At 50.1% G+C, this 25917-nt stretch overlaps 1 protein-coding gene and 1 long non-coding RNA gene across 8 annotated transcripts in view; one reads left to right on the forward strand and one right to left on the reverse strand.

Moving 5' to 3' along the window:
• Nucleotides 1-66: 66 nt before the first annotated feature.
• The window catches only part of ptprb (protein tyrosine phosphatase receptor type b), a 33369-nt gene continuing 7518 nt past the window's right edge, over nt 67-25917 (reverse strand). For 2 of the 7 annotated variants that reach the window (XM_072709938.1, XM_072709940.1), the window contains 29 exons: nt 25623-25880; nt 24329-24592; nt 23767-24036; nt 22717-22977; nt 21684-21950; nt 20808-21071; nt 18819-19082; nt 18251-18514; nt 17492-17755; nt 16887-17156; nt 16535-16798; nt 15728-15994; nt 15215-15493; nt 13160-13438; nt 11556-11705; nt 11026-11275; nt 9559-9665; nt 9322-9427; nt 8105-8185; nt 7496-7513; nt 7327-7408; nt 7129-7219; nt 6837-6913; nt 6245-6379; nt 6026-6148; nt 5689-5852; nt 4533-4668; nt 3313-3474; nt 2330-2551 (listed from right to left, as the gene is read on the reverse strand). In XM_072709938.1, coding sequence (XP_072566039.1) covers nt 3340-3474; nt 4533-4668; nt 5689-5852; nt 6026-6148; nt 6245-6379; nt 6837-6913; nt 7129-7219; nt 7327-7408; nt 7496-7513; nt 8105-8185; nt 9322-9427; nt 9559-9665; nt 11026-11275; nt 11556-11705; nt 13160-13438; nt 15215-15493; nt 15728-15994; nt 16535-16798; nt 16887-17156; nt 17492-17755; nt 18251-18514; nt 18819-19082; nt 20808-21071; nt 21684-21950; nt 22717-22977; nt 23767-24036; nt 24329-24592; nt 25623-25880 — 5390 coding nt within the window. In that variant the 3' untranslated portion in view covers nt 2330-2551; nt 3313-3339. Of the gene's footprint in view, nt 261-2329; nt 2552-3312; nt 3475-4532; nt 4669-5688; nt 5853-6025; nt 6149-6244; nt 6699-6836; nt 6914-7128; nt 7220-7326; nt 7409-7495; nt 7514-8104; nt 8186-9321; nt 9428-9558; nt 9666-11025; nt 11276-11555; nt 11706-13159; nt 13439-15214; nt 15494-15727; nt 15995-16534; nt 16799-16886; nt 17157-17491; nt 17756-18250; nt 18515-18818; nt 19083-20807; nt 21072-21683; nt 21951-22716; nt 22978-23766; nt 24037-24328; nt 24593-25622; nt 25881-25917 lie in introns of those variants that run through there. The other 5 variants (XR_011989567.1, XM_072709939.1, XM_023840572.2 and 2 more) reach the window with 5 other exon arrangements.
• On the forward strand, nt 793-2962 carry LOC140588226 (uncharacterized). The gene is made up of 2 exons (XR_011989569.1): nt 793-1184; nt 1567-2962. It is a non-coding gene; the product is annotated as an uncharacterized lncRNA (long non-coding RNA).

Here is a 25917-nt window from a genome sequence, read left to right on the forward strand (position 1 = left end):
GTCTTGAAAGAAGTCTTGTGTACCCGTCAATTTAGCTTTGCTGTTGTTTGTTGCTTCTCTAACATAACTGTGTCATATCAGTGTGATTCTTAGCTCTGTATGTTTGGTAATCGCTCATCGATTTATCTACATCTTCTGCTTGATGTGCAGGTGCCTCCGATTATCTGCTGCCTTGCTAAAGGTTGCCATGACAGCTGTGGTAATTGGTGGCAGCTCTGGTTGTTCTCCGAATATCTGAATATTCTCAGACTCCTGCCTTCCTGTATTTAAAAAAAAAAAACAAAAAAAAAACATTAGGCTGGAATAAAATAGAATCGGTGATACTTCATTCCAGTGCTTCCCAGCCCAGCCCAGTCCTGGGGGACCCGCAGACAGCCCTCATTTCTGCTCCCTCACGGTGCTCAGCACACAATGAAGAACACAGAAAAACAAGCATAGGCATGATGGGGGGGGGAGCAAAAACGCGGACTGTCTGCGGGCCTCAGGACTCTGCTGGAAAACGCTGCTTATTTCATCCCCATGGGAGAACTGTCCTGCCACCTGTCCCATCTTGCTGTCCATGCATGTGAGTAATTGAAACAGCGAGTACCCGTATTACTCTGCCCCAAAAGTCTGCGCATGTCCCACCAGCAGGTCGATACCAGCATCTCCGCTTCTACCACCAATTCCACGCCTTGACGCTGTTTTTTTTTTTTTTTTCTTTTATACCTGGAGAGATTCTGGTCGTGTTCTCGCCACAGTCTGCCCCCCCTCCCCCCCCGTCCAGGTGGTGTGCCGCTGTCCGTCCTTGGACCCAGCGAGGCTTGATAAGAGTAGCTGAATGAGCAGCGGGTTCCCAACAGATGGGCGAAGTTCTGCTCGGACTGTAACCGGGTCGGGTGGAATGGGTGTAATTACTTAGAATCACTAAAGACAAGAAAAACAACCTGGAAGTACCTAAACAAAGTACTGTATTGTTCTTTTTTCATAGATTCCTCATTTCATTTCCACACTACAGTTTCTGACTCTCATGTAGGCCAGTAGCAACTCTCCTCCTAAGATCTCCCCCAGGACGCAGCTGCAGTGCCTCATACTGCCACAGGGGGCACCGGCACCACAAGCTGACTGCTGCAGGTACCAGATAACCCACTTGACAAGATTAATGAAGGTTCCCATGCGGCTGGTTTCCAAACACCCAAGACAAGGTCTGATTCCTCCGTCTCAAATCTTTTCCTTTTGTCATCTGCACTTACATCTGTTCATGCTACATTCTTCTCATATCTTCTCAGATATTTACAGTATGCATTGCCTTCCATTATTTTCTGGTTTTATTTGTACTTCTGCAGAGTATTTTGCCTTTTTTTCCGTCAGTCAGCTGGCCTCTTCACTTAAATGAGACGTTATTGTCCATTTTTTTTTCGGAAATTGAGGCTGTGACCCCAGCAGAGGCAGGGCGGCAGTCTACCAGGAAGCTGCCCCTGTTCATTCTACTGGCATCTGGGTGTTCCAGCTGTTACTGAGATGCCAGGGCATCATCTGTCCCCTGCGCGACTCTATTTCACGGCTCCATCCTCTGCATGTTTCTAGGCCTTGTGATGTAGTGACATTCGCTCCTAAACAGCAAGATGGTGCAGGGTGTACCATGTGACCAGGGCGTACCAGGTGACCTCACACCCCCGGGGTTCTGCGTGTGGGATTCCCAAGGACTTCCAAAGAAACGCAGCCTTTGTGTGTGTCCCTGTGATGGGCTGGCACCCTACCCACTGTGTCCCCAGCCTCTTACCCTCAGCTTCCCGAGACAGACTCCTGGCTCACCATGTGTCTGTAGTGGATAACCAGTGGTGAATGGATGGATGGATTAGCATTTTTTCAAGTGCTCTGAACAGATGCATTGTCATTGGGCTAATTGGTCTTATTTATAAAGTCTTTGCTGAAGTGTGAAATCAGTATAATTTCACCACAGATGATTTCAACCACCTGAGAGACGACAGCGTGGTGCCTGCCGGCATCTGACAGGGCGAGTCCCCAAGGTGGCGTGTGACAACCACAGAGGTGTGGATGCACAGATGCGGACTGATGGCACCAGGGGACTGGATTTCACGGTCGGAACCCGGAGACAGGAAGGGAGGGAACGGAAAAAATGCCCACCTGTGTCTCAGTCATATCCTACCCTGGCATGTGCGTTCTGGGAGCGGCAATGCAGCCAAATACCCCAGATCCGTAAATGCTCTGTAGGATATGGGGTCTCTCCCCACTGGGGTACTTTAATAGGTGTGCAAATGCCCTAACCTCCCTCTGGTTATGCATAGTAGCTTATCCAGCAACCTGGACTCCACAAAGACTCAGGAAGTGCATAAAACACCATGTATTTTTAAATATGATAACAGTATTTACAGCAGTGCTACGATGAAGTAGCTTCTGACGTCTCCTCACAGAGGACTGGGAGAGTTCACACAGACTGCAACCGTAAAGTCTCACGCTCTGCTGCGTTACATGTGAAAAATCTTTTGTGCCGCTGGTTCCTCAGTGACCAGGCATCCACTGCGCATGGTCTTCAGCATCAACTCTCCACCTATGGGGAGGAGAGACATGTTTGCTGCCTGTAAGATTTATAAAATTTGTGCATTTATAACTGAATTTGTGTCTGAAGATGTATCTGTATATATCTGTAATATTAGGGGGATTGCTTGGCTCATTGGGTTAGAATGCTGTGCCTGTAATCAGCAGGTTGTTGGTTTGAATCCCGGGATTCACAGAGTAGGGCTGTAACAGTACATATATTCATTGTGTACCACTCAGTACATCATTTCACAATTTTCACAAGTGGAACATAAATTCACAAGTAGATGTTCCACATGGAATACATTCTGCTAATTGTGGCTGTGCGTTGGTGGCTAGCTTATGGCTAATGCTGGTTACAGTCATAATATGTGGTTTGGCAAAATTTTGATTTCCTAATAAAATACACCAACACGAGGGAGAACTGCGGCTATAGGGGTATTTATTGCTACAGATATGTGATGATGTCACTGCTGGGCCCCTGAGCGAGGCCCTTAACCCCCAGCTGGGCCCCTGAGCGAGGCCCTTAACCCCCAGCTGGGCCCCTGAGCGAGGCCCTTAACCCCCAGCTGCTCCAGGAGCAGTCTGTCCCTGCTGTCTGGAAAATGCACATTGCTTTGGATAAAGGCATCGGCTAAACAAGTAGAATAAAAACCGACTGCCAGCCTGGGTGGCACAGACAGCCCCCGTGTCCCGGCAGGTTTAATGGCGATACCCTGCTTTGTGCCTGCCTGTGATGTCGGTGAGTGACGGCCCCAGAGGCCACACACTCACCGGCGGGCTGTACCACTGCGCGGCGGGTCAGGGGGCCTCCCGCGCCTGGGGCTCGGGGTTGACGTTCTCATAGACGGGGGGCTGCGTCTCCTCCTGCTCATGCTCCAGCAGCCGGGCCCTCAGCACATCCCGCACACACTGGTGGAGGTACACGTACTGGCACTGTGGTGGGCGAAAGCGGGTTTGTCACGCACTGTCCCCTAGTCCCACACGCACTGGTGGAGGTACACGTTAAATTTCACAAGTGGAACATGGTTACATTTGCAGACGACACCAAGGTGGGCGGTGTAGCAGATACTGATCTAGCAGCAGAGAGGCTTCAACGGGATCTGGATTTAATTAGCGAATGGGCTGATACTTGGCAGATGAAATTTAACAGATAAATGTAAGGTAATCCATGCAGGGAGCAGAAATATAAAGTGCAGATATTTTATGGGTTCCACTGAAATAAAGGTAGCTGATTATGACAAAGATCTCGGCATGTATGTTGATGCTTCCATGTCCCACTCTCGCCAGTGTGGGGAAGCAATAAAAAAGGCGAACAGAATGTTGGGTTATATCTCTAGGTGTGTGGAGTTTAAGTCAAGGGAGGTGATGTTACACTTATATAATTCCTTGGTAAGACCCCACCTAGAATACTGTGTGCAGGTTTGGTCACCATACCTCAAGAAGGACATTGCTGCCTTAGAAAAGGTGCAACGGAGGGCTACGAGAATGATTCCTGGTCTTAGAGGAATGTCTTATGAGGAGAGGTTAGCGGAACTGAATCTGTTTAGCCTTGAGCAAAGGAGACGGGTCTGGATGCTGTTCAGCCAAATGACTATTTCAATATTAGTCTAAATACTAGAACTCGTGGCCATAAGTGGAAATTAGCGGGAGAACATTTTAAAACAAATTTGAGGAAGCACTTCTTTACACAGCGTGTAGTTAGAGTATGGAATAGTCTTCCTGCTAGTGTAGCGGAAGCTAAAACCCTGGGTTCCTTTAAATCAGAGCTAGATAAGATTTTAACAACTCTGAGCTATTAATTAGGTTCTCCCCAAATGAGCTTGATGGGCCGAATGGCCTCCTCTCGTTTGTATAGTTCTTATGTTCTCACGTACTGGCACTGTGGTGGGCGAAAGCGGGCTTGTCACGCACTGTCCCCTAGTCCCACACGCACTGGTGGAGGCGCTGGCCTCTCCGCTTAAGGGGCTGGAAGGCGGGGGGGGTGAGCTCACCTCGGTCTGCACCATGTGGGAGCGATGCAGCCGCAGGTCGAAGACACAGCCATAGATATCTACTGTGTCCTTGGTGTCCAGCTGCTGCAAGACCCGGTCCAGGGCGATGAAGGTGCCTGTGCGACCCACCCCGGCACTGCCAAAAGGGGGCACAGTGAGCGGGAGGCCCGTAACAAGCAATGACAGTAACCCCAGCTAGCCCCCCACCCCGGCACTGCCAAAAGGGGGCACAGTGAGCGGGAGGCCCGTAACAAGCAGTGACAGTAACCCCAGCTAGCCCCCCACCCCGGCGCTGCCAAAAGGGGGCACAGTGAGCGGGAGGCCCGTAACAAGCAGTGACAGTAACCCCAGCTAGCCCCCCACCCCGGCACTGCCAAAAGGGTGCGCAGTGAGCGGGAGGCCCGTAACAAGCAGTGACAGTAACCCCAGCTAGCCCCCCACCCCGGCACTGCCAAAAGGGTGCGCAGTGAGCGGGAGGCCCGTAACAAGCAGTGACAGTAACCCCAGCTAGCCCCCCACCCCGGCACTGCCAAAAGGGTGCGCAGTGAGCGGGAGGCCCGTAACAAGCAGTGACAGTAACCCCAGCTAGCCCCCCACCCCGGCACTGCCAAAAGGGTGCGCAGTGAGCGGGAGGCCCGTAACAAGCAGTGACAGTAACCCCAGCTAGCCCCCCACCCCGGCACTGCCAAAAGGGTGCGCAGTGAGCGGGAGGCCCGTAACAAGCAGTGACAGTAACTACACTATCGGACTGGTGTCATGTTTGGTAAGCTGTCACACTTTTCTGTGCATGCACCTCCAGTGGATTAGCTGTTTATCCAACCACATTTCAGTTTACTTTTACAGTGGTTAAGTTTAAAATTAGGATTACCCACTGAGACTATCCAAAGAAACTGTATGGTAATTAGATTGTGTTGGAATGAAATCTACATTCTCTACTGAGCTACAGCTATTTATAGAGGGCTACATATTCAAAGACAACTGGGGTAACTGCTAATGCTAACATTAGCCTTCAGTAAATCCAGGGACCAGTCTGACTTCCCAGCAGGAGCCGGTCCCGGCAATGCTATTACAGTCTCGGGATATAGGCTGGAAGTCCCGCACCAGCCAGGCTTGGGGCTGCCGTTCCCTCCCCCTGGACTATGTAGGTGCCCCCTACCTGCAGTGCACCACTGTAGCACCGGAGCCTGGTGTCCTGTTGATGTAATCACGGACGGTCCTGGCAAACTGGATGAGCGACTGTGTGGTCTCGGGGACGCCGTGGTCGGGCCAGACAGTGAAGTGGAAGTGCCGCACCCCTCGGGAATAGTCCGGCTGCTCCTCCTGCAGTCCGGTCATCAAAGATGTACATCAGGACCAAACGCAGGACTATGTTAATCGTAAGCCTCTGTGGTGTACAGTGCTACAGCTCAATTGTGTGACCTCCCCCCAGGGGCGGAGCTACTGCAGTGATGGTTACTGCGTCCTGCAAGGGACCCCTGAGCTGCTTCACTTACGCTGAAGATCTGGAATTCCCGGATGGTCCATTCTGACAGAACCGATTCAGATTGCATCTGGACCACGAGGTCTCCGTAGTACAGGGGGTCCTGATCAAAGGGCCAGTAGTGATCACACTTCACCTACGGGGGGGCGAAAGTCACATGGGCACACAGTCAGGCTGGGCCCGGCCCTTGTTCTCCTTTCCTATAGAAACGGGCAGTGCCCCACCCCCTTACCCTGCCCTTCTCTATGCACTGTGTCACCATGACGACATTGTGCACGTTCTGCTCCCACACCATCTTCCAGACGTCGTCCTTGGTTCCGGGCAGTGGCCCTTGAGTGGCGATGTACTCCCGCCGGAAGTTGTTTCCCTGAAGGATGCAGTGCAGAACTGATGGCGGTACCTTTACCACTGCGTTCACCACGCGCTCCCTCTCCACTATCCTGTTACAGCGGCTTTGAACAACGTGCTACTTGATGTTTATGGCAAAAATTGCTGCCTTTGCATTTAGCCCACAAATGAAAAAAAGTCAGAGCAGGGGGCCGGTGACGAATCCCCGTGGCGTATCGAGTGACCTGTTCATTAGGCAGGGAGCCATGGAGGATGTCTGCTAACGAACATCGTTAGAGGGACCACGACCGCCCTGGCACCTGGTCCAATTAGCAGAGATGTGGCACCGTGGGAGTCTGCTATGTGACAAGGGGAACCAGTCACAGCCAGTCCATCTGGGTCAGCTTCCACCTTCCTGCTGATGTGAAATCACGGATCCTACTGCACGTGGGACCTGGTCGACATGCGGAGAAACTGCAAGGTAATGACAGACTCACTGGGATGTAGCTGGCGTTGATGTAATCAGAGGAGGGGTCATCATCAACACAGGACAGCTTTACTCTCGTCGAGTCATCTAGAGGTGGGCAGAGGTCACAGGTCATAGCTTGGTCACATGATTCTAAACTCCTGGCTGGTTTTAAATCTCTCTGGGAAGCTTATAGTCTGGTGTTACCTATAAATTTTGTGACATCACAACATTTAAACTCAGTACACCCTAATTTGGTTCCATATGCTACATCTCCCAAATTTCCAGATCGTTCAAGAGGCACATGCTGACCGCACACTTACAGGGCAGTATGTTGTTGTAGCGGTTCTTGCCCCTGTTGTCTGGCAGGAGCGCAGTGTCGACTAGCTGGTTCCGGCCAACTTCTTTCAAGTCCTGTCAAGATATACGAGTGGGGGGGTGGGTGTCAGGAGAGGTGATCCTCAATCTCATTCCCCCAGGCCACCAGGGGGCGTAGATCATCTAAGGGGTTGTTCACATACCTCAAACTCCTCTGAGAGCAGGTAGTTTGAGTCAGCCTGAAGTTTGATGAAGTGCGACTCGAAGGACTCGATTTTAATGGGGCTGAGGAAAAGAAAAGAAGCAAATGAAAATTTAAAAAGATATGAAACAAAATGGGAATCTGTCATTTAAACTGGAGAAGCCACATACCTTGATATCTGATGATTGCTGAACATAGAGGACAGAAAATCTGTGATTAGTTGACATTTAAAAAGTTAATTCATTTCAGGTTTTTTTTTTTTTTTTTGTATTTTTCTATCAGTGTGAAAGACCTAGACCATTAAAAAGACAATAGCAAGTATTACTGATCCGTAAAATCAACCTCAAAGACAATGGCAATTAAACTGGTCAGGATAACGAGTCTTTTTTGAGCTGTAGGCAGGCTGCCTCAGACTGGCAACCCTTTCATTCAGCCGGACGGTGAGGGGTATGATGTCGCTCGCGTGTCACAGCGATCAGCTGACGCGTTTTAGCGGCTGTGATGTCATGTGAAGCTTTGTACTGAATCTCCATGGCAGTTAAACTGGAAGGCCTGGGAATGATGGTCCAACTGGACCTTTCAGTGAAATATAGCCACTGTACAAATTACCCAAGGTTCCTCCCGAACAGAGAATCTGTCCACATCTCTGTAGATTTAATACCTCATCATCTGAAATGATTTTCCATGAAGGACCAAGATAGATGCAACAGCACAACATATTTTCCCACTGTTTGAATGATGCAGGACCAAGCAAGCAAACAAGCACCCTGTGCCCTTACCCCCTGATGCCCACATGCATCCCAGAAGTGGTCCTCTCCCGCCGGATGCTCATTCTCAATGCTGCCCCCTGCTGGTGGCCCCTGCAATCACAACCAGTCACTTCACACACAGCCAAGATTCCTCTTTTGCTTCAATTTTTCCTTAAAATAATGAGCGAAATATAACGAAAATAATGAGTGGAGGGTGATTTTATATTTATGTGGTTTGAAGCAGAATAAATCCATATTCATTAAAGAAAACACTGTTCGGTACTGTTCAAAAGGGACTTAAGTCCCTGTGGATTTGCACTAGAGTGTCATGGAAAGGCAAGGAGACGGCCAACCTCAGCATCCATTCTACCCACATTAGTTATACTGCCAGCTAACAGAATGGTAGTGATGACCAGATGAAGCTTCATGAACCATTTGCTGTATTTTTGACCCCACCAGACCGTGCTCTTGGTTTGCTCTGAGGCATGTTTCAAGTACTTTTTTGAACAAAGGGCACCATCTAGTGGGGTCAGAAAATACAGAAAATGGTTCATAAAGCTTCATCTGGCCACCACTACAGAATGGCAGAGATGGTCAGCATCTCCACTTCACAATGGCAGAGATGGTCAGCATCTCCACTTCACAATGGCTGAGATGGTCAGCATCTCCACTTCACAATGGCTGAGATGGTCAGCATCTCCACTTCACAATGGCAGAGATGGTCAGGATCTCCACTTCACAATGGCAGAGATGGTCAGCATCTCCACTTCACAATGGCAGAGATGGTCAGCATCTCCACTTCACAATGGCAGAGATGGTCAGCATCTCCACTTCACAATGGCAGAGATGGTCAGCATCTCCACTTCACAATGGCAGAGATGGTCAGCATCTCCACTTCACAATGGCAGAGATGGTCAGCATCTCCACTTCACAATGGCAGAGATGGTCAGCATCTCCACTTCACAATGGCAGAGATGGTCAGCATCTCCACTTCACAATGGCAGAGATGGTCAGCATCTCCACTTCACAATGGCAGAGATGGTCAGCATCTCCACTTCACAATGGCAGAGATGGTCAGGATCTCCACTTCACAATGGCAGAGATGGTCAGCATCTCCACTTCACAATGGCTGAGATGGTCAGCATCTCCACTTCACAATGGCTGAGATGGTCAGCATCTCCACTTCACAATGGCTGAGATGGTCAGTAGAACCGAAGGGCCCCTATCGCAGAGGAAGCTGTACTCACACTTTGTGAATCTTCCGCCTGCAGATGAGTAGCACGGAAACCCCGATCACCATGGCGATGAGGAAGAGCCCGGCGCCAATCCCCTCGATGACTCCGCTGAGGGGCTCTGTGTGGGCAAAGACACGGTGCTCACCGAAACGGCGGAGGACAGCCTCTCCCACGGTACCTGCCAGTTCAAACCCCTCTGCGTTTCATGTCACACAGAGCTTTAAGAAAGACGACTGTAACAGGACTCACCCGCTTCTGTCACCAAGGGGAGGGACAGGAATGTGTCTGTGTAAAGTGGATGGGGAAACGCTCTCTGATCCTCGTCAAACAGCTGGGTGAAAGCGCGTACACTGAGCCTGAAGAGCAAGACAAGAAAGTCTGTGTGAACTGTCAGCATCACTATTTATTACTAGGGCTGCCCCCGACTAAAGATATTCCTAGTCGACTAACACTCCTGCATTTTAGCGATTAGTCGAATAATCGTTCATTTATGATATTAATATAATAACTTGCGTATATACAAGGAAAGGTACATTCCAAGTTGAAGTTTAACACTTCCATATGACAGAAAATGCTAAAGCATGATATTAGCGCGTTCAAAATGAAAAGCGCTTAAAACAGAATAGTAAAGCGTTTAAAGTATACAGCGCTTACGGACACAAAAATCAGTGGCCGGAATGTTATAGGCTAATTATAAAACATAAAAACAGCAATCAGACTGCCTGTGCATTTTAATAATTTATCAAAAATACAAACTGTAACAGTTACATGTCAAACAAACAAACAAAAAAAAACAGTTTTGAATAAAATAAACTAAAATTTAGTTAGTTTAGAAGACAGAACTAGCAAAAGAAATTGACACGAGATGGCAACTGACGGAAAATATCGCGACCAGCATTTATATACAAGCTGCTGTCTTAGACCCACGTTTTAAGAGCTTGTCATTCTTTGACCAACACGAACGAGAAGATGCGTACTCCACAAGTAGTTTTTTATTCTGTTAGAAAAATTAGTCTGATGTTTGCAATTTGTTGTTTCAGGTCAAGACTCATCCGTCGTCTTAATGGCAGTTTGCGGCTTAGCTCTGATATTTTTGATTTGTATTAGTGTTCTTTAAATTATTTGTTCCACATTTTGTCTTAAATATAGTTGTTCTAAACAATTTAATCAAATACTTAGGCTGTTAATTTGTTTGTCTTCTTTTTTATTCTAAGTTCTGGCGTTGTGCGATGTGCCATGTGCATTTATTAAATTGTTAATTTTCCTTTTGAACAATATAAAAATTATATTAATTTTCAAAATTAATAATCCCACACTTTGGACTTTTTTCCTGATATAATTATTAGCATCAGCCAGACACCTCTCCCACAAGTGCGCTTTGGTATACCGCGAGGCACGAGATCGCGTTGATCTCTCGTTGCTTTGATGTCATACACTGACTGTGCAGCCCCTGATTGCCTAATTTCACGTGAATTTTTTTGCGACTAACCGACTAATGAAAATGTATTCGACCAAGCCCTCTTCATATCGACTAACGTTTAGTCGACTATTTGGGGGCAGCCCTATTTATTACATACATACATTTCACAGAGTGTCAGCATTTCCTATAGCCACCATTCTATTCATGCTGCCCTTCATTGCCACCCAATCAGAAGTAACATCAGGCCCCCAGAGGCAATCCTACAGGGTAGAGTCATGTAGATGAGATCCAGTTACCTGTAGGCAGTTTTGGGCTTCAGTGGTCCATCACAGAAGGCGTTCTGGTCCTGGTCCTTCTTGCACCTCCCGCCAAGGGTGTCCATGCCAGTTCCCAGGTGGATCTCGAAACCCGGGGAGCCGCTGTCCAGGCTCTCGGTGCATTGGCTTGGGAAGTAGCTGGTCTGGTACACCTGGACGGAGCTGTTGGACCTATAGTCCTTGTAGGAGGCCAGGGGGTGTTGCTGCTGTGGCTGAATGTCTTCACGGTCTGGGGTCACAGAGGAAGTAAACCCTGACAGTCACTGAAGTGGACCACAGATAACTTCATAAATCAGTCAACAGATTTCACCACGGGGATCGTTCCCATGCAGGGCTGCTGTGAGCAGGCTGCCTTACCAAGCGCCACTGAGATTGTGGCTCAGTCATCAATCTTTAAATATATTTGATCACATTAAATCACCTTCACATGGGATATTCACTGCAACACCAATTCCCCCTTACGAACGACAGTCATTCATATTCCTGTAAAAGCCTCAAACGGAACATACCGGAAGACTCTGCCACCACGATGGTGAAGAACTTGACGGCCCCATTGACATCACTGAACCAGCTGCAGTTGAACTTGAAGAGGATACTTGACTTTGTAATCTGGACCGCCTGCTCACTGACCCGAGTGCTGAGGGGTGGGAGGGGCGGCCCTGGAACGGGCAAAGGCACAGGACAATGACTATGCCAATCAAGCTGAACCACCAATCAGCAGTCTGTTGTGGAATTTGAGGCATTTCATTTGCACGATTTCTCCCAAGACGACACAGACTTACGTATACAGGACAGTTTCTCTCGCCCTTTCGATTGTATACTATAATACTACTGCATCTGTTTTTAAAACGATCATATGTATTTTACCTCCATACATATGTGACATTTTATCTATTTTTTAATTTCTGTACTGCAGTCTGGTGACATTTGTTTATGACTGAGCTGGGTATCGATTTGTTCCCGTAAGTATGGTTACTGTAAATGGCACAGACATATCGCGGGGAAGGTCAGCTGTCTGTTAACATCTCTATTCAGCCTGACTGCTCTGGAAAACACCAGGATCCTTCTGAATCCAGTCTTTCTCATAATCATCTGCTATTCCCTACCAGCAGGGGGTGACACACATCTAATGAAAAGCTTAACGAATTATACAGATGCATATGAAAGGCTTTCTTAAAGGGCACACGGCGTCCAGCCAGCACACGATGCAAAAGGTGAAGTCACTGTGCATCAGAGGCTGTGCTGAGCTTATAAGCCCATCTGCTGCCTACTGTGAACCCTAGTCAGGTTGGTGTCTTTCTTTACGCACCTCTGGTCACATGACCAGATAGGACCAATCCCACCCTCCTTGAGGCAACTGGTTTTTTTTTACACGCTATGCACCACATGTGACTCGGAGGTACTGCTTACCCACAGGGGATGCCCTAAATGCCCCCTCTGTGAACCACACTGCCCCCCTCAGGTCTGAGACTTCCTGGCAAAATTAATCAAGAGGTGATGGGTAGACTGGATATAGTTTAACCCCCCCCAACTCACCACCACCCATAACGAGTGTTTCAGAGAACAGGTAGCATAGATGAGGGCAGGTGCTGTTTTATGGGTGTTACTTTGCCCTAAATTGCCCAAAATGGGAAGATTGCACCATTAAAACTTATTTCAATCTGCTTTTTTTTTGTTCTCCTCCTGTGGCCCAGAGATAAATCACCCAGACAGAACTGGAACTGGGAGCGGAACAGCTTGGGGTCGAATCGCGGCTGATCCGAGTGCTAAACCCGCCACTGCAGACGGGCACCCAGGGCCCGGGTGAGACTCTTAGGCTCTGGAGATGGCAAATCAATCACTGCCTCGGAAATATCTATTAGCTACGGATGAAAGCCGTAGTGAGCGGGGTGAATGTAGGTCTGTGTTGTTTATGGCGGTCACGCTCCGTAAAAGTCTTTTCCACCCTCATAAATCTGTCCTCGTGCTTATAAGAAGAGGCTTTTGTAAACCCTCAAGGATGTGACACAACAATAGTGTGGGCTGTGGCTCGTGCCACATCCCGTACCCTCGTCTGCAACAGAGGCATTAACTATGAGCGGTATGGTGTCGATGGTGAGTTCAGGCCACTCACGGTCGATCATGGTGAGCACCCCGTCCTCAGCCGCCTCACTGGTCATGCTGTCGGAGATGACCTTGATGGAGATGGTGTAGCGCTTGTGAGGCTCCAGCTGCACGATGCGGTACTGCGTGTCGCCGCGGCCCGTGCGTCGTGAGTACACCAGCCTGCGCGAGTCTTGCTGCATGCACTCCACCGTGTAGGAGTCATAGTCCGACTCTGGGGGGTTCCAGGAGCATAAGATGGACGTCGAGCTCTGTGGCCGGCAGTGGATGTGCTGGATGCCGTCAGGCTCTGGGGAGGAAATTAGCTGCATTTCAATCATGGCCGACAGGGCGGGGCTAAAGAACAGAAGTCATCTATACTTCATCACTATTGGAGTTAAGGTCCATAACAAGGACCAATCAGGAAGCCACAAGTGCTTGCACTTGACTAGAATGTGGCTGCTGAATGTTTTTGAGCTGATGTTTCCAAGGAAAACAATCAGAGAAAGTAGCCCAGGTGAGGGGGTCAAGCCTCCATGATGGAGGTCTTCCTTCTCCCCCCATTCCATGGTCTGATACTGAGGCTCAGCATCCATCACAAGGATTTTTCCTCTGATCCAAAGCTGGACTTGGTTCATGTTACCCACAAAATGAGACTCGACGTTTAACTGGACAGCTCACCAGCTGCCAATGAAAACCCTGCTCACGCCAGGGCGATTCATCAACAGGCTGTGAAGCGCTGGCAGGAGCCCAGGGCGAAACCATGGGATGGTGCCGGGGTTGCAAATGGCCCGTTTTGGAGTGTCTGTAAGTGACAGTCTGATGCTAACAAGCAGCTTCAGGCTCTCAATTTCTAGCTGTAAAATTTCACATTTAAAAATGAATGAGGCACTTAAAGCTTGTGCATACATGCATCCATGGAGAGCACAAGCTTAGGGCGTACTCACACTTGGCCCGGTTGCCTAGTACCGTGCCCGAGCGCGACGGTCCCCCTCCCCACTCCCTTGCTGGTCGGCTCTCACATTCCACTTAATGTTCTGGGCCATCTACGACTTCCGCTTAATGTTCTGAGAAGTCTATGACTTCTTGTGTTAAAGGAAAGCATTATTGCACATCATGGTGGAGTTCTAGATTAATGTCCTTATTTTGTGGCTTATTTGGAGTCATTTTGGGTGCGAGGCTCTTATAGACTTATCGAGAATGCAACACAGCAATTTTCATTTATTTGTACTGCACATATAAGAAGAACCTCGTATTTAACCAAATATCTCAGAGTTTTTGTGTGCTGCATCCAATTATTCCTGGATACTCTCATCAGCCCAAATATCCAGCAAACACTGCACCTTTGCTATTAACCAAAATGTTTCCTTACCGCCATGTTTGTTAAATGTTTGCTGCTGCCTGACCTGCACGCATGTTTTTTTTCTCACAACGCAGTTTTGCAAAAAAATATCACAGTCCGTACGGCATACCCGATCCGTACCTTCCGGGTCGTGTTCGTGTATGACGCGGTTTAGTGCACCGTGCCTAGGCATGATTGGGCGTGGTTACACTAGTCAAACGAACTGGACTTTGGGCGTCACATGTGCTCAGGCATGGTACGGATCAGCTAGCCTGAGTACATCTTTGGAAAGAAGCAGCTTCACAGTTCAGCCTTAACTATTAGAATAAGACATAAGAACATAAAAACATAAGAAATTTACAAACGAGAGGAGGCCATTCGGCCCATCAAGCTTGTTTGGGGAGAACTTAACTAATAGCTGATCTATTCGAATTAGACTATTACTTATTAGAACAGAGACACTAGCATTGAGTGAATCAGCTGGGTAACACCACTCCACGTGCAGGTCATGCTTGCTACTCCTCTGGCTCTCTGCTCCCCTCTAGTGGCTGCTGGTTGAACTGCCTGCTAACGTTTCTCCTTTTGTCATTTTTGGTGTGAATGGCCATTTAAGCCGACTGATCTGCAGTTACCCAAATCCGTAGGTCTTGGTGATATTACAGTCAAGTCCCTCTATTAGTAATTGCTCATTGTATTAGAATAGGGCAAATGGGCGGGGCTTTACATTGTCCATGAACCACTCACTTGTTCTGATGCTGCCATGGATGGGCTGGCTGTAAGCAGTGGCTCCACCCCTGGCCCCACCCCCGGCGATGGTGCGGATGGTGAAGGTGTAGAGACGGCCAGGGTACAGCCCCTTCAGGACACGGGTGGTGCGGTAGGGGTTGAACATGGACAAGGGGTCTTGGGGCGTCCACTGCACATCAAAATCATCATAGTCCGTAGCTATGGGGGCACCCCAGGTGATCTCCACAGAGGTGTTGGTGACCCCCCCGAAGGTTACCGAGGTTGGGCTCTCAGGGGCTGTTTGCATGGGGGTGGGGGTTATTTCACTCAAAGGCCAAACTGTCTGCAGATAACTATTTAGCCTAAGAAAAACCGTAAACTACAATTTGAAAGTCCAAGGGGACATCTGCAGACATATGACAGCAAAAGCTTTTGATAAATTACATCAATATCCATGGGAGACAAGCTTACATTTTACAAATTAAGCGATTACATGAAGCGATTTAATTCAGCAGTTGGAGGGTGACTGACCGGTCCTCCCTCTCGTGGTGGCGCTGTTGCTTAGATCCCCGCTGAGGGTGACCACCATGGCTGAATAGAGCCGCCCGGCGACCAGGCCATGGAAGAGGTGCTCGCCGGCATCAGGCCCCAGGCTCTGCTCGGCATGCTGGGAGCCATTGGGGTTGTAGAGATGCACTGAGTAGCCCCTGAGGTCCCCAGCCGCTCGCTCCCAACTGAACCACAAGCTGCTGGTTTGGTTCCGGTTCTGGACCTGCAGGCCTGTCACTGGGGCAGGGACTGGGGTGGGGGATCAACCGTCACTGTTGTTATTGAAACATGACTGGTTAGTGCAGTTCTTTTCCAGTTGTGATAATGTATTTTTGGACACTGCAACATGCAGCTTTACCTATCAAGCCAATCTTCATCCAAACTAACTAGTCAAGCCCGCTTCAAACCTAAGTAGTCAAGCCTTGTTCGGCCAACCAAGCCAGTCAAGTCTTCCTCATGAAGCCTAACTGATCAAGTCTTGGTCAGTCCATCTAACCAGACAAGCCTTCTTCATTAAACCCAACCAGTAAAGCCTTGTTCAACTAAACTAACCAGTCAAGTCTTGTTCACTCAACCTACCTAGTCAAGTTCTCTTCATCCAGCCTGACCAATCAGGCCTTGTTCGGCTAACCTAAACAGACAAGACCCCCCCCCTTCATAAAACCTAACTGGTGAGGCCTTGTTCAAGCAACCTAACCAGTCTAAGAACCTAACCAGTCCTCTTCATCAAATACTACAAATGAAGGAGCCACACAGTTGAAATGAGCAAAGGTTCAGAGGCACACTCACCTGTCCTGGCCCACAGGGAGGAGTCGTTGGTCTGCTGTCCGCTGCGTGTGAGGACCACCACCTTGTACAGGGTGCCTGGAAGGAGCCCCTTGAAGGAGCAGCCGCGGGCATCTCCCTTGCCATCCTTCTGGCCACGCAGTGTCTCGTCCTGGTTGTACAGGTAGATCTCATACCCATCAAACTCGCCCTCAGGAGGGAGCCAGCTGAAGGCCAGGCTGCTCGTGCCGTTGGCCTTGACGTTCAGCTCGCTGACCGCAGCAGGACCTGGGGCAAGTAGGCAAATGTGGGTCAGGCCGGGAGAGCCCCCCAGTGAGATGGCCCCCAAATACGGCAGTGAAAAAATGGGCATTACGTGTCTGTCCTTCAGCATCAGCGGCCTCACTGAGCACTCCCCCGCTCAGCGTCTGCACACGCACGCGGTACTTCTTCCCTGGGGCGAGCCGCTCAAAGTGGCGCTCCGTGGTACTGGCAGCCTCAGAGGCGTTGGCCACCAGGACGCCCCTCTCATCTAGGAGCTGCAGGTTGTAGCTGTCAGCCACTCCCCAGGCTGGACCCCAGCTGGACACCAGGCTGCAGATGCTGTGCCTGTTTTCTACTTGCAGGTTGGTCACCATGGCAGGCACTGAGAGCACAGGGAACACCTTTCATTAATTACATCTTTATTATTTTACTGCTTAGTTTACACTTTAAATATTCAGAAGACTTTATTTTAGGATAGCAGTGAGGGGGGGGGGGGGTTAAGATCCTAGGATTTGAAGCTACAACCTTCCAGTCCCAGACACAGTACCCTAACCTGAGTCACACATTTGTGCTGAGTCACACATCTCCCCCAAGTTCCTGCTGATTATTTTCTCCTGGCCACAGCAGCAAATTGTCTCCTGATCCTGAAATTTACTCCACAAACCCCTCCAGACGTTTCAGTTGTCAAAAACCCCCAAACTCGTGACTCAGGCTCACCGGTCCGCCCGTTAGCCGTGCTGTTGTTAACCAGCACGCCGCTGATGGACTGGATGGTGATGGAGTACTTCTGGCCTGGCGTCAGGTCCAGGAAGCTCAGCTCGTTGATGTTTTCGGGCACAGGCCGCATCTCCAGCAGCTGGTCGCCCTCAAATAGCGACACGGAGTAGCCGTCCACGTCCCCCTGGCCAGGCGTCCAGCTGACCTTCAGGCCACTGCTCTGCCCATTGTGGTTGATGTGGATGTTCTTCACCTTGCTGGGCACTGAGGAGTGAATGTGAAGATAAAGACAAACTCTTAGCTTGAAGGTTGGGGGTTCGCTTCTGGTTCCTCTGTGTAGAGTTCCTAAGGTGCCTTTCTGAGTGGGGCCCAGAACCAACAAACCTGCCCCAACACATTCTCCTCATGTTCTCCTCATGATCATGCAGTTTACGTGAAGTGGTGTCTCTACACTCTCCATAGTGTTGGTGAGTGTGTGTCCATCCTGCCCACTGCCTCGTTCCTGAGCTTCCTGACACAGGCTCCAGGACTTCATAAGCACTTCTGAAGATGGATGGATGAATAAGACTCTTTGAACCTCCCTTTGTCCCGGGGGAATGTTATTTCATGCTACTGTATATCAGTATATGTATGGTATGACAATAAAGGCCACTTGACTTGATATGAACATCCATGAACCACCTTTTAAACTGATATCTGACTGACTTCCTTCCCTCATGTTGCTCAGCCCATGACATGGGTAGGGCTAACCCCCCCTACCTGTCCTGCCCTCGATGAACTGGGCCCTCTGGTTTGGGCCGCTGAAGGTGGACACCACGATCTTGTACAGGCGCCCGGGGGTGAGCGAGGTCAGCCGGGACTCTCCTGCAGAGCTGCTCAGTGTGATAGGGGGGAACACCTTCATGTCGTTGTAGAGCAGCTGTACCTCGTAGTGATCCACGTCGCCGGGGGCGGCACCCCATGTGACCTGCAGGTCTTCTGTGCCCCCACTGGAGAGGGCCAGGTCGCGCACCGCCCCGGGGACTGGGGGCAGCCCGACAGTCATGTGATTCTCATGTTACATCATAGTAACATCATCCTGATGTCAACCATTTTATGTCAATAAAGAAAATATTGTGTATAAAAACTGTATTTTGCTCTCTTGTAGCTATTTTATTTCTATTATTATTTATTTGTATTGTTACTTTAATCTTTAACCTTATTATTTTTCTTTGTATCATACATTTCCTTTGAGTACAAAACTTGAACTTGATCTAGCAATAAAAGCCAAAATCATTAGCTGATGAGGCCGTGGCCCTACAAGGCACCCTCACATGGGCTCACTCACATGTCCGGCCATCCGTGGACACACTGGACTCATACTTCCCACTCCAGGTGCTGATGACCACTGTGTAGAGGCGGCCCGGCACCAGCGAGTGGAAAACGCACTCCTTCTGGTGCTTGGGCACCGTCTGGTTCTGCAGGATGATGTTGTTGTGCTTGATGGCCACCTGGTAGAAGTCAAAGTCTCCCACCGCATGCCGCCAGTACACCTTCAAGTACCCGTCCCGAGCCGAGTGGCTGGCCGTGGGGTTCTGCACTTTGGAAGGTTCTGGAATCAAAGGAATAATGATCTGGAGGTGCCATGTGCCAATGTAGGAAAACACGTTTTCACCTATTTTATTCATTATTATTATTTTATTTCACCTATTTATGTGTTCAGACAGCGATTACCTATTTCCTTAAAGAGGCAGTTCACCCAAAAACTGAAAAAGATCATTTCTAGGTCGTTCTACTGGGAGTTGCCTAGTTTTGGAGATATTGTCCATAGAAACGTTGGTCCTCTCTGAAATATAATTGGACTGAATGGCATTGTTTCTGTGGTGGTTAAAGCACCAAAAAATACATATAAATAGAAAAACAGCAATGTCTCTTAGAACTGGGGCAGAGACACTCTTATTGCACTGTGACCCAATTTTCACCATGACAGTTCAGTTGCAACCCTATATCGAAATTAACGCTAAGATCAAGCACACAGTGCACACTACAATTTACACCAATCAATGTCTATTGCACAAATCTGACTGGATGTGCCAGTGAACTTTAAATTAAGCATCTGTGGTTTGGCTTTATGGATTGGTTGAGTTTGCAGACCCAAGACCTGGTTATATAGGTTAATTCAAGGATTGAGGCTGGAAAATCTGATCATTGCTGACTGGTTTTAAAATGCTTACATTTCCAAGTCTGCATCGTGACCCTTTCAGAACTTGCCATGACCTAAATTCAGGTCATGACCCTAGGGTTGAGAATTGCTGTTGTAGATAACAGGGCTGTGGAGTCAGTAGATAAATGCTCTGACTCCGACTCCGACTCCTCAGTTTCTAAATCTTCCGACTCCGACTCCGACTCCCCGACTCCGACTCCTCTGTATGTATATACTATGCTAATGTATTTTCTACATCCATTGAAGGAAAGGAAGGCAAGATACATGTCATTTCACCACAGAACTACTGGCTAGGAAGCCAACACTCTATAATGCCAGATTAAAGACAAACACAATGAAAACAAGGTTTTCACTAGCGCATAGCGAAGGGGAGACGACGGAGCTGAGAACACACCAGATGATTTTTCAGGCGTTTGACGCGTGATGACTCGTTGAACGGCCGAAAAATCGGCAGTGCATCTGTAAATGTATGGGGGGCTTTAGGCTAGGTTCACAGTTCCCTGTAACAGTGGAACACGACACAATGGAAAGCGGTGCCGCACCTTACCTGTGCATTACATCCCATATAGTGACGCATACAGTCAATGAAAAGCATGCTTCATGGTGACGTGATGTTCGTTTTGTGGTAACATTATGCACTGCATGCATTGGGCTTTATTCTTACAGCACAGAAGTAGTTCATTATGACTGTTTGTGAATTGGGACATTTCAACTTACTTTTTTAATTCCCATTTAAATTTAGTAGGAGTCGGAGTCAGAGTCGGTTAACTTTTTGCCGACTCCGACTCCAGGTACCCAAAATTGTCTCCGACTCCTCGACTCCGACTCCACAGCCCTGGTAGATAATCCACAGACTTTGGAGTGAGCAGATTAATGAAGGAACTAATTTCTTCTACCGAACTCCACACACCAATTGCGTCACAAGCAGCCCGGTGACCTAGATGGATTGATGGCACTAATGTCCCTGTAAAACATATCTTTTTTTTCCAGAAATCCCTGACAGGGACAGTAAACAAGGAATGATTTCAACCCAAACATCTATTCTGTTATTTTGGGTGTTAGAGAATCCACCAATCAGCAGTGCGCTTACTCAGAAAGGGGGAGGGGACTCACGTGTGCGTTCCTGCACCACGGTGTGGTTCTCGTAGGTGCCGCTGCGGGACGTGATGGAAATGTTGTAGAGGCGCCCGGACACCAGAGAGCTGAAGACACACTCGGTGCTAGAGCGGGACATGGCCAGCGCGTGGATGGTCTTCTCACGGTCTTGCAGAGTGACCAGGTAGCTGTCAATGTCACCCTGAGCCGGTCGCCACGACACGCTGAGGAAGTCTGGACGCCCATTGCTGCTGACCGTCACCTCTCTGACGGCGGTAGGCACTGAGGGCAAGGGGCGTGGTTAGCGAGGGCCGTCCACGCCCCAGAGGGCCAATAGGGGCGTGGTTAGGGAGGGCCGCCCACCCCCCAGAGGGCCAATAGGGGCGTGGTTAGGGAGGGCCGCCCACCCCCCCAGAGGGCCAATAGGGGCGTGGTTAGGGAGGGCCGCCCACCCCCCCAGAGGGCCAATAGGGGCGTGGTTAGGGAGGGCCGCCTACCCCCCCAGAGGGCCAATAGGGGCGTGGTTAGCGAGGGCCGCCCACCCCCCAGAGCACCAATAGGGGTAAGATTAACATAAAACAAAGGATCGCAAAGCGTCTCCCACACAAAATCACTCCCATTTTTAAATCACTGAATGATGTGGATTGTTTAAGTTGTGCAACGATCTGGCTGGCAAAGCCTTACATTAAAGCAGAAGCAGGACTGCAACACTGATTGGCTGGGCAAACAATGGTGTCTGAACAGGAAACCTCGAACTGGGCTATGATTACATTCCATACAACGCTTCCTGAAAATTCCTAAAATTCCTGCAACGCTGGACATTTGCATTGTTTTCTCTGACCCTTTAGGATCAATGGTGGACAAAGAGGGACGTTATGCTCCTGAGCAGCCTACCTGTCCGGCCCTCAGCAACCGCCTGTTTGGAGGAGAGGCCGCCACTGACTGTGGTCACCACCACCCTGTAGAGGGCGCCAGGCGTGAGGGAGAGGAATTGGCAGGCAGTGGTATTGGCAGGCACGCTCTCATTCTTGATGACCACACTGTCGTGGATGAGCAGCACGCGGTAAGAGTCGACGTCCCCCTCCGCCGCGGCCCAGCTCGTCTGCAGGCTGTCTGTCCGCCCCTGGCCCCTGACAAACAGCTGCGTCACATCTGCAGGGACTGCGCAGACAAGGAAGGAGCGACTGTCAGCACACAGAGGCCTCAGCACCGTAGCGACACGCAAAAGCCTCTCCTCACATTACAATTTACTGCATCTGCACACATTTCTATTCCATATGTAGAACATAGTGTATCGTGCTTATCATGCAAGTTACGTGTTGTTAGTTTATTAAATCAAAGCTGACATCAAACTGAAGAAAGCGCGGAGTCAGAGGCAGCTGCGGTCCAGCATCCCTGGAGCCCTTGGGGTTAAGGGCCCAGCAGTGACAGGGTTACTTTGCAGGCTATAGGCTTTGAACCCACAAATCATCCCCATAAATCCAATTCATCCATTTTCTGTAACCATTTGTCCTATTCAGGGTAGAAGGGGGTCTGGAGCCTATCCTGGATGCTGAGGGCACAAGGCAAGGAACAACCCAAGATGGGGTGCAAACCCATTGCAGTGAACTCACAACCATCTGGATATTTATATTTTACATATATTACTCTTTTATTCAAAGTGACTTAAAGTAGACAAGAGGGTTACAATTTATTTGTGCTCCCTGGGACCTGAACCCACAACATTGGCGCTGTTAGCTTGTTGAGTTAGAGGGGCATATGGTTATGGGGACAGATCCCTAACCAGCCAGGTTTCTTAACGCTCATAGGTTTTCCTGCTTGTAAAATTAATAAAAGAATAATCTTTACAAGTGAAAGTGCCCTTAAACATCCTTCTTAGAGTCTGGAGCACCAGGAGAAAGTGGACATTAATGCTGACTAAACTCACGTGTCCTCCCCACCACAGAGGCGGAGCTGCTGAGGTCGCCGCTGATGGTGGTCACCTGGATGGTGTACGGGCGGCCAGGTGTGAGCACGTTGAAGGTGCACTCCCGCATGTCGCGCATCAGTCGTCGCTCGGCAATGGCAATGCCCGCCTGTATCAGCACCACTGTGTAGCTGTCCCAGTCCGCCAGCGGGTGGAACCAGAGGGCGCTCAGTGAGGTCTCATCTGTGTGCCGAATGTGCAGCTGACGCACGGGTCCTGGAGCTGCGGGGTGGGCGAGGTTTAGAGTCCAGTCACACGTGATACAACACACTCCACTCTGATCATGTTAGTACTACAGCCTACAGGAGGCAGCGAAGGGAAAAAGTGATGACCAGGTACTCCGGGAGAGAGGATAAGTGGACAGGCAATGATCAGGTGCTTCGGGACAGAGGAAGAGCGAACAGGTGATGATCAGGTGTTCTGTGAGAGAGGAAATGTGGACAGGTGATCATGTGTTCCCTAGGACAGAGGAAAAGTGAACGGGTGATGATCAGGTGCTCCTCGGGACAGAGGAAAAGCAGACAGGTGATGATCACGTGCTCCTCGGGATAGAGGAAAAGCAGACAGGCGATGATCACGTGCTCCTCGGGATAGAGGAAAAGCAGACAGGCGATGATCAGGTGCTCCTCGGGACAGAGGAAAAGCAGACAGGCGATGATCAGGTGCTCCTCGGGACAGAGGAAAAGCAGACAGGCGATGATCTCGTGCTCCTCGGGACAGAGGAAAAGCAGACAGGCGATGATCTCGTGCTCCTCGGGACAGAGGAAAAGCAGACAGGCGATGATCAGGTGCTCCTCGGGACAGAGGAAAAGCAGACAGGCGATGATCTCGTGCTCCTCGGGACAGAGGAAAAGCAGACAGGCGATGATCTCGTGCTCCAAGGGACAGAGGAAAAGCAGACAGGCGATGATCAGGTGCTCCCCGGGACAGAGGAAAAGCAGACAGGCGATGATCAGGTGCTCCTCGGGACAGAGGAAAAGCAGACAGGCGATGATCAGGTGCCTCGTTTACCTAATCTCCCCTGGCAGGCGGCAGAGGTCTCCAGCATCCCGCTCCGCACAGTCACTGTGGCCCTGTAGAGGCGCCCAGGGACCAGCTCCAGGCCAGAGAAGGTGTGCTCCACTGTGTCCCGGACCACCGTCACGTTCACCGAGGTCAGTGACTTGCCCAGCAGCTGGATACTGTATCCCTCCCAGTCTCCACTGGGGGGAGCCCATGTTATCTTTAGCGCTCCCTGCTGGCTGAGACCCACCATTTCCAGCTGAGTCACCGTACCTGGAACTGAGGGAGAGGGAGGGGTTAGGCAGCAAAGCACAAAGGCTCACGCTACCTTTAATCAGTAATGCGTTATATTTTCAAACAATGAAATCTAATTAAACCATAGACAGTTAATGATTTGGCTACATATTAATGTTGCTTTTACAGAAACAATACAATTACACTGTAACATTGCAGTGTAATATCGAAGTAGAGAACCAAAATTGCGCAAGACCATTTTTCCTGGTCTTGACAATTACGTTACGTGACGTTAGCTAGCTGGATACAACCAGGGGCATCCCGGGGAGCTCTCTACCTGTCCTGCCCGCAGCCTGGCTCTCAGTGGACAGCTCTCCACTCCTGGTGCTGACCGACACCTGGTAGGCACGGCCTGGGGTCAAGCCGCTGAAGACGGCACTGGAGGTATCAGGGGTCAGCATGCTGTCCTGGTGGCGTGAGCCCAGCGCAGTCAGGGACACCAGGTAGGAGTCGACATCGCCGGAAGCCAGGCTCCACACTGCCACCAAGCTGTCCCGGCTGCCATTGTTCAACAGCCTCAAGTCGCTTACTGCGGCGGGAGCTGGTGGGGTTAGGAAGCAACGATGGGGATGTTGTTGTGACAACCATGGAGCAGCATTCACCTGTATCTCTCCGATAAGCGAAGGGAAACCGCGGGGTCTCATGGCAACCAACGAAAACAGAGAGAGGGACTGTACATCTGGTGGGTGTGGGGGCATCACAGAACAGCCTGAAAAAGCCGATGACAGACAGACGGTGCCAGAGACCATAACACAGACTGAAAAGGAAAAATGCAAAGGCGGCTCGACCCAGACTGACGGAAAAAAAAAACGGCTAATTTCCCACCCAGCTGTGTGACACACGGCTTCTGCTCCCCCCCCCCATTCCCCACCTGGCCCTTTAACTCACAACCACATGAAAGTGGAGCCCAAACAAAGGCGTTCTAGACCGGAAACCAGAGGGCCTCGACGGGGGGAGCCATAGCATAGCGGGATACCCTGACCCGAAGCTCTAGACCTTGGCCCGAGGAAGGGCGACAGCGCTGGGGGGGCAAGCACTGGCTGGAAATATCCTGGAAACAATGATGGGCCATGGAGGTGTGGCTCCGTGCAAAGCCACGCCCACTCCACTGGGGTGTGGAGGTGTGGCTCTGTGCAAAGCCACGCCCACTCAGCCGGGGCGTGGAGGTGTGGCTCAGTGCAAAGCCACGCCCGCTCCACTGGGGTGTGGAGGTGTGGCTCTGTGCAAAGCCACGCCCACTCAGCCGGACATGGAGGTGTGGCTCCGTGCAAAGCCATGCCCATTCAGCCAGGGTGTGGAGGTGTGGCTCCATGCAAAGCCACGCCCACTCAGCCACCTGAGCCCCCCTATAGGTGGACTGGCTGCCTTTAAGGTGACGCATTCGGTATTTACTGGACAATGTCTGCCATTCCCTGCAGGTCGTCTTGGCCAAACAGAGGAGCAGTTTCAGTGACAGACTGAGATAGTCACGCTGCTCCAAGGTCGTTCCTACCTACGGCTATTAGAGCATAAAACGAGCACAAAACGAATGGGAATAAAGCCAGTTAAGAGGAGACATGGCAGCTCATTACCCGTCCGAGCCTCTCTGGAGACGCTGCTCTGCTGCCCTCTGGACTCCGTTGTCACAGTGACGTTGTACAGCCGTCCCGGGACCAGGCCGCTCACGGTGTGGGATGTGACGCTTTTCTCCAGGCTCACATTCCCAACCAAGCTGCCATGGTGGGTCACCAGCAGCTGGAAAGTTTCTATCCTCCCTGGGCCTGGCTGCCAGGAAATGCCCAGGCTTTCGGGGGACCCAGAGAACTTCAGGCCGGTGGCGGGCATGGGGGCTGAGCAGGAGAGATGGGCCAAATGTGAGTAGGGCTA

Source organism: Paramormyrops kingsleyae, chromosome 3 (assembly GCF_048594095.1).
Source record: "Paramormyrops kingsleyae isolate MSU_618 chromosome 3, PKINGS_0.4, whole genome shotgun sequence".
Lineage (NCBI taxonomy): Eukaryota > Metazoa > Chordata > Actinopteri > Osteoglossiformes > Mormyridae > Paramormyrops > Paramormyrops kingsleyae.